General features: G+C 39.3%; 1 protein-coding gene across 1 annotated transcript in view; it reads right to left on the bottom strand.

Annotated features, from left to right (window-relative positions):
* Positions 1-12854, bottom strand: part of LOC143039053 (bestrophin-2a-like) — a 224907-nt gene that overhangs the window by 18559 nt on the left and 193494 nt on the right. The window contains exon 3 of the mRNA XM_076208904.1: positions 2721-2887. Coding sequence (XP_076065019.1) covers positions 2721-2887 — 167 coding nt within the window. The remainder of the gene's footprint in view (positions 1-2720; positions 2888-12854) is intronic.

Below are 12854 nucleotides of genomic sequence, written 5' to 3'. Positions count from 1 at the left end.
TGTATTACCATTCTGATTTCCAGTTTTTCGAGTAGTTTATGTACTTAACGTACTTCCACTGTTATCTTGTTTATATCAACTTCATCTTCACACTTTTTTTTTGCCTCAAACTCTTCGTCCTTATTGAATACTGATTAGAAAATCTTATTCACTATTACAGCTTGCGTTCTTGTTTCTTCATATATTATATCTACTCCTGCGGTGGTCCTACAAGATGGACAGCGGAGATGCCTATTAAAAAAAAAAAAAAAATCTACCAACTCCATCAGCTCCGATACTTGGTCTCCGGGCTGAGCATAGGGTCTATAAACTTCAACCGTATTTCTTTTACCTTTTCACAATCACAGAGCTGACAACCAACGATTGCTCCCTCCTACTAATTAAATTAGCGACATGAAAATAATAACACATAGATAAACACAGAAAATGGTCCAACATTTCTTCTCAGAGAGCTCCATTTGAGGATTTGAGGACCGTTGCCAGCCGTTGTAGGCAACAATTATTATTACAATTATTTTCTAATCTTAAGGAAATAAAAAAAGCATACCGTCTGTTTGTTTCTCCCTATTTAGTTACATATGAAAATATCCTACTGTGATATCTTAGAGAAATACGATTACAAGGACGAATTAAATCTAATAAAATCAAGCCCTGATTAAGACTACATTATATCTAATTTCAGCGAAGTATATCAAACTCACCTTTAAGTAAAACAATCGTACTCTCTCTCATGGCAGCAGGTAAATCCATCTTTTATTTTGCCCTATCCCATACCAAAAATTATAGAATTTTATACCGTACCAACTCAACCACTGTCTAGAGCAGGGGTTCTCATTAGGGGTGAAATTCACCCCCAGGGGGGAATTTTGGGATTTCTGGGGGTGATTTGTGACCACAGTCAGCTTACGGGGTGAGGAAAGCAATTATAGGTTATGGCCTATCTGGCCTGTCACCTGGGCTGGATTTATACTAATTTGGGAAAAATATATACTAAAAAATAAAAGGGTTTTTAGTAATATTTGCATATTATTTAGAATGCACCTTTTGAAACAGACAATCTTGGAAAGGAGGGGGGGAATGACATTCTGACAAATGGTGAATGGGGTGAATGGGCCAAGTAAGGCTGAGAATCCCTAGTCTAGAGTACACCTATCACGCAGCCTGACTACCTACTAACCTATTCACTGCCCCTCCAATATATTCATCTATCAATTCTCCAGTGTGTTCAACAGATTCAAAAGTTCGTAATCATTCTTCTACATCTTTGTTTGCTAATGGAAGATATCAAAGAATACTGTATTTATCTTTACAGCACTTCAGTATAACGCTGAAAATCATTGGCCAAATAGGGTAAGATAGAAAACTAGAGTGATAGATACTGTAGCGGCGATGAAAGAAAGGAAATTGAGATGGAAAAAGAAATTAGCTGGAGAGGACAATGGGCGATGGAGCAAGCGCGTTAAAAGGTTATCACACGTGGGTACTTTTCCTCCAATTTCCGAATAATCGGCGGTACGGCCCACCCAGGAACTTTTTCCTCCCTAAAATTACTATGATAAACTATTTGGTTTTCTCATCAAAAATACATAGAATGTCATTTGATATGCTAGATGATTTTTTTCCTCCAGGATATCAGATTCCTTCCCAAAAGCTGCAAATCTGTTCCAACAGTCGGAAGAAACATAGCCCACTGTGATAACGGCTTTACCTACTTAACGACTCGAGATGGGAAGCGCGGAAGGAGAACAAACAGATGGAGAAACGAACTAGAGATTTTTTGCAAGAAATATTTGCAGATGTTGGCACAGCCATGCGATTCATGGAAGAGGTTGGAGGCCTTTGTTCAGCAGTGGACTACGAATGACTAATTGAAACGGGATTATTAATCAGTTATACTCGCAATATGAAATGCAGTGATTAATATAAACATTGTTGTTGTTATACATTTATCATTTTAATGGCATCCGATTTTCTTCGGATTAGACTTTTACATAATTTCTCTTTTCGTCTTTTCACAACTTTTGGCTCTAAGATATTTTGTTTCTCTCTCTATCTTTCTCTCTCTCTCTCTCTCTCTCTCTCTCTCTCTCTCTCTCTCTCTCTCTCTCTCTCTCTCTCTCTTTACTTCTTTCTCTTTCTCTCTCTCTCTTTTTTTTTTTTTTTTTTTGTCCACGACTTTCCATATTTGCTCTTTTCATTTCTCATTTACTTTTCCTTTCGTACGTTTTTCTTTAAAATGGGCAGTGGGCGAGATGCAGGGATGACCTGTCATCCAAGAGGAGCCAAGATGAGAGAGAAGGAGGGAAGGGTGGTGAATGGGAGTGGAGTATGTGAGGATGAAATGGGTGAGGGTGGGTTTATGCCTTTGATTTTGGCTATCTCCCTTGTTTTAAGGAAAAGTCCTTGGTATATGTATATATGTCCGTTTTCTTTAAGCAGTTCCCGTCCAAATCCGACACCCAGTTTCAGAAAAACCACCCCTCATCCGTTCTCGGGTATGAAGTACTGACCACATAATCTTTATGCAGTTAATATCATTTAAGTGCCTACAGACCAGATTAGAGACTAATTTGTGCTAAAAAATTAATCTAAGCTTCTACTGCCCCTCCTTTCTTTTGCCTTCCAGAAATATCTCCACATCTTCCATGGCTCCACTTCTTTGGACTTGTTATCGTCAAGGATAGAAATGGTGATATGGGCGACCGAATACCAGTACTTACCAGCTTCGACTAGGTGCTCCAGCGTTGGGAATCTTTTTTTGACTGCTGATGATATGGACCTTAGAACGAGCACAAGGCTGAGATTAAGGTACCGCATTAAGGTCCTCCTCATGATGCGGCCCTTGTCATCGTAGCCCACGACATGAAGAGCAATGGCGTGCATGATCCTGCAATAAGAGATAAAAAAGACATTCCAGCTGGTTCACAAATAACACTTTATCCTCCCTTTTTCATTAAAGTAACTTTATTTCTTAACTACTTGTTGAGTGCGGTTGAACTCCTGGCGTGAACTCCTCTCACATACAATTTACAATAAATGTTTATGAGATAGAGGTATTCATAACATCTGTTGAGAGATAAATATTGTACTCTAGTTATTCTTTTTTATTCTCTTTGAATAACAAAAAATAAGTGTCAAAGTAGTTTATTTTGAGTTAAGCGTGCGAAAAGATAAAACTATGAGTATAAATCATTACAAAATCATGCAAATTAATCCTAGTGGTATGTACAGGAATATAATTTATGTTGTGATGGTTGGATGCAATAACTATTGCAAATTTCAACATTTCAACAGAGAACTAAAGTACATTCCATACACTGCATACAAGAGTACTTTCACTCCAGACAGTTTGTCAGTTCTGATGATAAAGTTGTGTTGTTTTAACTTTAATCTTATTCCTTTGTCTGACCAATACAACTTTCCTCAATGCTTCCATGGTGTACTATAGACACAACCTTCATTTTCACAGATGGATAAGGATATCTTTAACTCTAAAAGGTCTTAAAAACTTGAAAATGTGAGAAAATCTATCCATATTCTTATGTAAATGGAAAACAGGATCTGTGAGAATGAATTCCGTCTTTAGGATGAAAATAGTAAGGTTTCCTACCCATTCTCAACGTCGTATCAACCATTTGCTTTGAATGATTCAAACTAGATATGCTATCAGACTCCTTAATATTTTCACTTAAAAACTCGGTACTACGTATTTTTACAGCTCTTAATTTTTTTTTATATTTTATAAGCTATTGTTTCAGCTCTCTCCTTTCAATAAATTAATATCTAAATGTATGTATATATGTACATATATGTAATGTGTGATATTTTGTTCAATAAACTGTTAAATTGAATTGAATTGAAATTGAATTTAAGGAATAAATACTAAAATATTTAGTTTATGATGAGCAGAATTTTAGTGAATTTGTGAGAGGATCTTGGTTGGTTTCCTAAGACAACAAACTTGAAATTACTTTCATTCTTATATAACATCCAAAAATACTTCGTTTTTTTTTTTACATTATGACAAGAAAAGCTGAGGGAGTTAACACACGCTCTCACGCACATGCACACACAGACAAGCACGCACGCACACACACACACACACACACACACATACACGCACGCACACACACTCACACGCACACGCACACACACACACACACACACACACACACACACACACACACACACACACACACACACACACACATACACACCCACACACGCGCGCACACACACACACACACACACACACACACCCACACACACACACACACACTCACACACACACACACACAAATTGTTCTCAGCATTGCAGAAAAGTACAAAAAAATATTAAGTGTATTAGATTGCAAGTGTCGAGAGAAAGTAAAAGAGAAAATCCTTAAAGATACCCCACAGCAACACAGAAGCGCTTTAGAAATTGCATGCTATATATACGTTTAATTGTACCAGAGGAAACTGTAGAGCCCCCATCCAACATTGGCATGGCAACTATGAAACGTTGATGAAAACAATCCTATCAACTTTCTTCCGGAGCCCGAATCATCACCTAAAACAATTGCATTACATTCCCCTTACACAAATAATACTCGAAGAACACACAGATATCCTAGACACGTGCACTGATATAAGACGCTTTCCCATACAAGAAGCACTATACAAAAAATTAAATCCCAACTTCACCATACAAGCCATTGACCTTAGAGTTTTACCCAGTATGAGAAGACCAGCCACGGACCAATCAGGAGGGTAACAGAGGCGGGGCTATCCCAGTGGTCCCCGCCAATCAGGACCAAAGAGAAGAGTAGAAGTTGATATTTAAAACGGCCTAACCCCGTGACCAGACGCTACTGAAAAAGGCTCAAGAGAGCAGAAATCCGAATCTGGCTAAGATAACTAGCGACAGAATGATTATCACAACACTCCCAAAAGAGATTAAGACGATCTTGAGATACGAGAAGATATTTTGAGAAAAATTGAGAAGGCTTTAGTAAAGGGTACGGACGTTTTTTGGGGCCTTTATTGATTTGGAAAAGGCTTATGACAGGATAGACAGGAAGGCACTGTGGGAGGTATTGCAGATATAAGGGATTAGAGGAAAGCTGTAAAGGGTAGTCAAGAGTTTTTACGGGATTAGTAGAGACCGTGTGAGGATTGGAAATGGATAGAGCGAGTTGATTGAGGGTGGGGCTGCGTCAGAAATGTATCTTGTCACCGTGGCTATTAAATTTGTACATGGATGGAGTGGTACGGGAAGTAAATGCGAAGGTAATGGACAGGGGATTGGAGATGGTGAAGGATAATGGAGAGAAGTGGAGGGTGAGCCAGTTGTTGTTTGCGGACGACAGTGCTCTTGTGACAAAGTCATAGGAGGCATTAAGGTGGTTAGTGCCGGAGTTTGGTAAAGTATGCAATAGGAGAAAGTTGATGGTAAGTTTGGGTAAAATGTGATGAGATTTATAATAAGAGAGGATGACAGCGAGTTAGAAGTAAGTCTTAAAGTGTAACCATCTTGAAAATTAAAGGTGTCTAATTCTACCGGAATATGATTTTAGTACTTACCAAAGCCAGTAATACCCAAACCAATTACATAAAGCTTTTTTTTTATTCAGTTTGAAAGTACTTATCCTAACCCCAAAACGTTGTCTCCTTCAGCCTTTCTCATAAAACCTACTCGTGGCGCCATCTGGTTCGCAGCGACGTCACAGATTCTGCTCATTCTTGATGCATCATCATTGTGTTTCTGTTTATTCTTCATGCATCGTTTTTGTGTTTCTGTTCAATCTTCATGCATGGTTATTGTGTTTGATGAATAGTGATTGTGTCGAGTCCCGCAAGCTATTTAATATAAAATTTAAGAATTATGAAAATGAACAAAGAACTACTGAGGAAAATGTACGATTGCGAAGAAATGAATAGGAGAAAAGAAACGGAGAATTATAACATATTGATAACATATAGTACTGTACACACCACGATAACCATGTGGCATGGAACGCGCGTCATGTCGCACACAAGACTAGACCTGACGCGACTTTGACAGTGCGACCCTGCTTGGCCCGACTTAACTTAATCCAGTACAATTATGTAATTACACATCACGGGCAACTACCCACGCGGTATATATATCGGCTCCTGCATGTAAAATCAGTTCAGCCTTACCTTACAATAAAGGAGACGAACTCACAAAAACTCCTTTCTCTTCTACAGTACTCAGAGAGAAAGGCAGAGAAAAGTTTATGATATCCGGCCAGCAACAATATCATTCACGGACAGAACATACACGGAGAGCTATATGATAGGGTTAGATTCTCTTACAACAATACTAAATGGGCTTTTTTAAATTATTATGCAAATCAAATTACAAGAAATTGTTTGTGAAATTTTGGGTTAAACTTATCACCTTATAAAAATAAAACCAGGAGAAATAATAAGTGAATAACAAAGAAATTACATAGAATAGATATAACAAAGGTAAAATTAAACAAAATACAGAAATTAAGGCGTGCAGTATAGGAATAAATGCAAAGAAATTGTCATTTGCTGGAACGGATTGTTATGTTCCTAGCAATACTTGTAATAAAGCTTTCGTTTTTAAACAATGTGCAAACAACCTAGAACAATATATCTAATTTACCGTGTAAAGAATTAGTTTTATCTAGTAGTAACAGATCACCATAATTAATCTTTTACTAGCACATTTGTATTACGTTGTAGAAATCAGGAGGCGTAGTGTGAATGTGCTGCAGTACAGTATTTTGTGTAGGAACATACTGCAAAAATACTGAATGCGTCACGCACATTGCCCTTGCTTTTTTGAGTGCCCAAATGCAGCATTGCAGAACCAACACGCAGACAGATAAGCACCAATGATACATCAATATGAAAGCCTCTTCAGAAATATATTTCAGTTAAAATTGATAGCCCATAACTATGCCGTCTATCCATACATCTTGCCTGATGTCAGAGATATTCAGGAAATGAAGACTACTCTGCAAAGAAGATGAAAAAATGTCAATATGTCTGAGAGAATTGCCTTTTTCGCTGCAGGACGCTTAGGTCGGTATACACTATGATGTCATCAAACTAATACCAAGAGATGGTGCTGTAAGCTGTGTTTTACAATTCAAAATGGAAGGCGACGACTACTGTTGTCAAAAAGTCCGTCAAATAATACTTTTGAGATAAGATATTTGTTTTAAATATTGTTCTCGTGAAAACATATGAAACTGCAAAAGAAAAAATGTAAATTTGTATTATACCCGGGTTTGGTGGTTACTCTTTAAAGAAGAGGCCGGAGGAGGTGGACATTTTTTGTATTTGTGATCGCATTTGGCAGGAAATGGAGGAGTGGGAGTGAAGTTAAACTTTAAACTGAGAGAAACAAGTAAATGTCTTGATGGATTGAAAAGTGCCATGAGAAACAGGCATCTGGGAATGGACGCAAAGAGATTATATGAAGGGATGATTGAACAAATTGAAGTATACAGAAATAGAGAAAGATGGAGAGAAATTAGGAAACGAGGACCACTGGCTGACAGAAGATAATCCTACCAGGCGGCTGATAAGAAGGTAAGAAAGTAATTGAGCCGACGACATTGTATGGACCGGAGATTTGTTATTTAAGAGAGGCAGAAAGGAAAAGTTCAAATGTGTTTGAGATGAAATACCTGAGAAGTATGGCAGGAGTTACAAGGTTGGATAGAGTAAGAAACGAGGAGGTGAGGAGGGCGGGGGTGAAAAGGAAAATGACAGATAGGGCTGATCACAGATAAAACAACTTTTGTTCCATAGGCTTTCGTTATTCTTGGTATTTGAAGTGGATTATATTTGCTTTCCTTTATATAGGTCCGCTTGAAAACAATATTCACTAGTTGCACAACACAGCATCCACTGTTTGAAACCAAATCTTATTGGCTTGCCTCTTATGAACTGTTTCGGAGATTTTTTTCCGTAGTATATTATCTGCTCATCTATTGGTAGTTCCTTTGCAAATACCCCAAACTGTTTGAATTTCTCATTCAAAGCATTAGCTAGTGGTCTAAATTAAGTCCTTTATCATCTTTGTGGCTTTCTGCATTTTCGTTAACAAAATGAAGGAACTTTTTGATGCATAGAAATCTATTTCTTGACATTGTATTTCTAATGATCTGAGTTTCAAAGTCTTCATCAGTACTCTAGTAGTGCCGTTCACTAAATTGTCTGTGGTACCCGGAAAAAAGTATTCAAATTTCTTTTTTCAAATAGTTTATTGATGATTTAAAGTCATACACTTTTTTTTAATATGTGACAAATTCACTTCAAAATTTACCTAGTAACTCATCATTTAGATATAGTTAAAAAAAATTCAACTGGACTTTTTCCAATTACTTGATCTTTCATTGATTTCATGCTTTCATTTAATCCATCATTAGTTGGTGATGCAAATTTGGTGAAACTGGGCTCATTGCCTTTCCAAGAAAAATCTGAGGTTTTCTTTCTTTTGCTCTTTGTGTTATTTGTTCTTCAAAGTCAAAATGATGAAGTTTATCACTTCCTGGTACATCTGGCAAAATAAAGTTTGGATCTATGTTTCTATCATCTAAAATCTCATCATCAAAGTCTTCCTCATCCGTTATTCACTTACTGGTGGAGGGATTTCAACTGTATTGATGAATTGTTTATCGGCAGGAGAGTCATTTTGTTCTGCCTGTTCTACAGTTTCACGAAGTGAATGGAATGATTTAGTTGGAAATGTAAAAGACAAGGAATATCTGAACAAAAATTATATATATATATATATATATATATATATATATATATATATATATATATATATACGTGGTGTGGTATATATTTCACAGTAAAATCCGTCGACGCACACAAATGGACCCACTGGAAACAGTCTTAACCCAACCTCAACTACGGTGGCTGGGGCATACCATCCGCATGCCAGAAGAGAGACTCCCACGTAAAGTTCTCTATGGAGAATTTGCTGAGGGCAGACGCCACCCTGGGGGCCCACGTAAACAACACAAGGACCATCTGAAAACAACGCTGAAAAAATGTGGCATCGAACCCACCACCATTGAAAATGTTGCTGCCGATCGGAGAGAATGGCGATCTACGTGCCAAAACGGCTTAGATACTCTCACTTCCACCTACAACGATCGGGCAGAACATCGAAGACGGCAAAGACATGCGGCACATCAGGCAGAGGGCAACTTTCCCTGTGATACCTGCGGCCGTATATGCAAATCGAGAATCGGACTCCACAGCCACCAGCGAGTTCATCTGGCGTAATACCACTTCTAGGTATGGTGCAACGTCATCGTCGTCAGCGACGGACTACTATAAGCAAGTAAGCAAGGTGTGGTATATACACAGTATGCATATACGAGGTCCATTCAAAAAGTATCCGACCTTGGTCCATAAAAGGAAAAATAATTTACCATTCAGGAATCCATTTTTGTGGCAGTTGACGGGACCCTTACTGCGCATGCGTGGAAATTTCAAAAGCTGTAGTGCGCGCCAGTTCCCACCTGTTGAGGCTAGAATGCAATCATCCAGTACGTACTCGTCGGATTATCGTCCTTACGCAACATGTCGGAGCGCATCGAGCAGCGCTATTGCATTAAGTTCTGCCACAAGCTTGGTGATACGTAAGTGCAAACTATCCAGAAGATTCAGCAAGCCTTTGGCGATGAAGCCATGGGAATAACACAAATAAAGGAGTGGTATAACTGCTTCAAGCAAGTACAAACCTCAGTTGAGAGCAAGCCACGGTCTGGCAGGCCATCCACCAGCAGATATGAAGAATTCATTGCGAATGTTCGTCGAATAGTGGAGGACGACCGTCGTATAACCATCAACGAGATTGTATGAGAAGTAGGAATAAGCACAGGATCAGTTCATACAATTTTAACCGAAGATTTGGCCAAGCGACGAGTGTCTGCAAAATTTGTTCCAAAGTTGCTGGTGGAACAGCAGAAACAACTCCGCCTGGAAATTGCACAAGACCTGCTTGACTATGCTAACAGTGATTCTGACTTCATGAAGACCATCATCACTGGTGATGAGACATGGGTGTATGGATACGACCCGGAAACAAAATTTCAGTCATCACAATGGAAGCATCAGACATCACCAAGACACGTCATGTTAATGTTTAAATTTTTTTTTGACTCCTGTGGTTTTGTGCATCATTAATATGCACCAGCAGGACAAACAATTAATAAGGAGTATTATCTGGAAGTTATGCGACACCTTCGCGATGCTGTGCGACGAAAACGACCGCAAATGTGGGCTGCGCGCAACTGGCAACTTCACCATGACAATGCACCTGCTCATTCTGCCCACCTGATCCAAGCTTACCTGGACAAAAACAATACTCCACTTGTTCGGCACCCTCCCTACTCTCCAGACGTGGCACCCGGAAGACAACGTGGAGGCATCCGAGATCCAAACATTGACATACGCTAGACTATGTCCTCATGAGGACTCGGGACAGGAAGGACGTTCGCATCACACGATCCATGCCCGGTGCGAACGATTGCTGGACGGACCATCGTCTGCTGATTTCCCGCCTGGACATCATGGTCAGTCGACCTCCGACACGCCCCACCAAAAACAAACCACACCCACGCTTCAACTACGCCAAACTTCAACACCCGGAGACAGCCAGGAACTTTCAGGAAGCTGTTCACTGCAATCTACGTAGTTTTCCTCAGCCAGACACTACCGAGGAGCACTGGACCACCCTTCGCGATGCCGTGACGAATGCGGCTGAGGAAACCCTCGGCTTCACCAAAAGAAAAAGCCAATATTGGTTCTCGGAAAACGACGCCGCTATCTCTCAGCTCATCAATGAGAAAAGAAAAACACGTCTGGCCCAAGATAACCATCCCTCTCAGGAAAATAAATGGAAGCACCGCGAGACCACCAAGACCTGTAAAAAAAAAAAGGCTCCGCGAAATACAGAACACTTGGTGGCAAGAAAAAGTTAGCGAAATACAGAACTTATTTGATCAAAAGGATATGTACCACTTCTATGCTGCAACAAAGGAGGTTTTCGGCCCTACCAAGTCATCTATAAGCCGTCTAATGGATGAAGATGGCATTACCGTCCTGAATGATCCCCAAGATATCCTTCGTAGATGGAAAACTCACTTAGAGGGCCTCCTGAACGACCACCCTACCACCTCAGAGGACCTACCCCGCAGGACCGCCCAACACCCTATCCAGGAGTGGATGTCCGAACCTCCCACCTTTCAGGACCTCACTAAAGCAATCAAGCTCATGAAGCCCGGCAAGACCCCCGGGCCCGACAGCATTCCGGTCGAGCTTCTCACCCACGGCGGGCAGGAAGTAAAGACTCATCTGATGAACCTGCTTCTACGGATCTGGGGGTCTGAAACCGTCCCAGGGGGCCTCAAGAATGCCAACATTGTCACCATTTTCAAAAAAGGGAACCGTATGAGCTGCGGCAATTACAGCGGCATTTCCCTCCTTAGCATCGTCCGGAAAATCTTTGCCCGCGTCCTCCTCGACAGACTACTAAAGCTAGCTGAGGAGGTCCTACCAGAGTCTCAGTGCGGCTTCAGACAATCACGAGGCACGGTAGATATGATCTGCGCACGACAATTAACACAAAACATCGTCTACATATCTGTAGACGATGTTTTGTGTTTCTGGCATAATATCCATTCCATTGATGATTTCCTTGTTAATCTAAATTCACTGGTACCCTCCATTAACTTCACTCTTGAGATAGAAAAAACAACAGTTTGCCCTTTTTAGATGTTGAAATAAGTAGAGATAATGGTACTCTGAAAACTAAAGTTCATAGAAAACCTACCAATATTCTTTCCTATGTTCATTTTTATTCCAATCACCACATCAATGTAAAAAGATCAGTTTTTATTTCCATGTACTTGAGAGCTTACAGGATTTCAGATCCTGAATTTATTGATGATGAATTTAGAACTATCCGGAATTTTGAGGAAAATGTTAAAGTATCCTATTCATATTCTTAATCAATGTCACAAGACCGCCAAGAAACGCTTTCACAAAGTTTGCAATCAAGAACTAGGAAACCATAAACAACTAAATACACTTGTCCTTCCTTTTCATGAAAATTTTCTTAGTATTGTTAACCTACTAAAAAAAAATGGATATCAAAGTAGCCTTTAAATATGACCACACCATTAAGAAAACTTTAATTAAGAACAGCCCTCCTAACAACAACGGTGTGGTCTATAAAATTCCTTGCCAAGATTGTAATAAATTTTATATTGGACAAACTGGGAAAAACTTGAAAACAAGGATTTCCCAACATAAACATAGTGTGAGATCTGCCCAGGAAAACAATGCGTTATTCCAACATAAATCATTATACAACCATCATATTGATTGGTCTAAGGCAACAATTTTAGCTAAAGGAAAAAGCTTGCAAGAAAGAAATATAATAGACTCTTGCTTGATATCAGGCACGTTTGACAAAAATATAAACTTAAGCTATGGTCATTTTGAATGTGATGAATTGATAACCCAAATGGTCACCGCGATCTTTCCGCCAGATTGACCCTTATGTGTTGGTCAGGTCGATAGGGGTAGGGTCATCCCCCCCTCCTCACATTGTATTGTCTCCCCCCTTCCCCCCTATGGTTGCCACCTGATACTTATATTTAAACCCTACTCTGTATCTCTGTCATTTAGTCTGAAGATGTAATATACGAAAGTACTTACTGTCTACAAGTTTCCTTTCTCCTGTGGTTATTTTGCATTTTTGTATCACGGTGATGTGAGTGCTTGCATATATATATATATATATATATATATATATATATATATATATATATATATATATATAT

The sequence above is a fragment of the Oratosquilla oratoria genome, chromosome 25 (genome assembly GCF_046742065.1).
Source record: "Oratosquilla oratoria isolate Oo_2021 chromosome 25, ASM4674206v1, whole genome shotgun sequence".
Classification (NCBI taxonomy): Eukaryota; Metazoa; Arthropoda; class Malacostraca; order Stomatopoda; family Squillidae; genus Oratosquilla; species Oratosquilla oratoria.
Note: the sequence above shows the minus strand (reverse complement) of the source record. Positions and strands in the feature narration are given on the sequence as shown.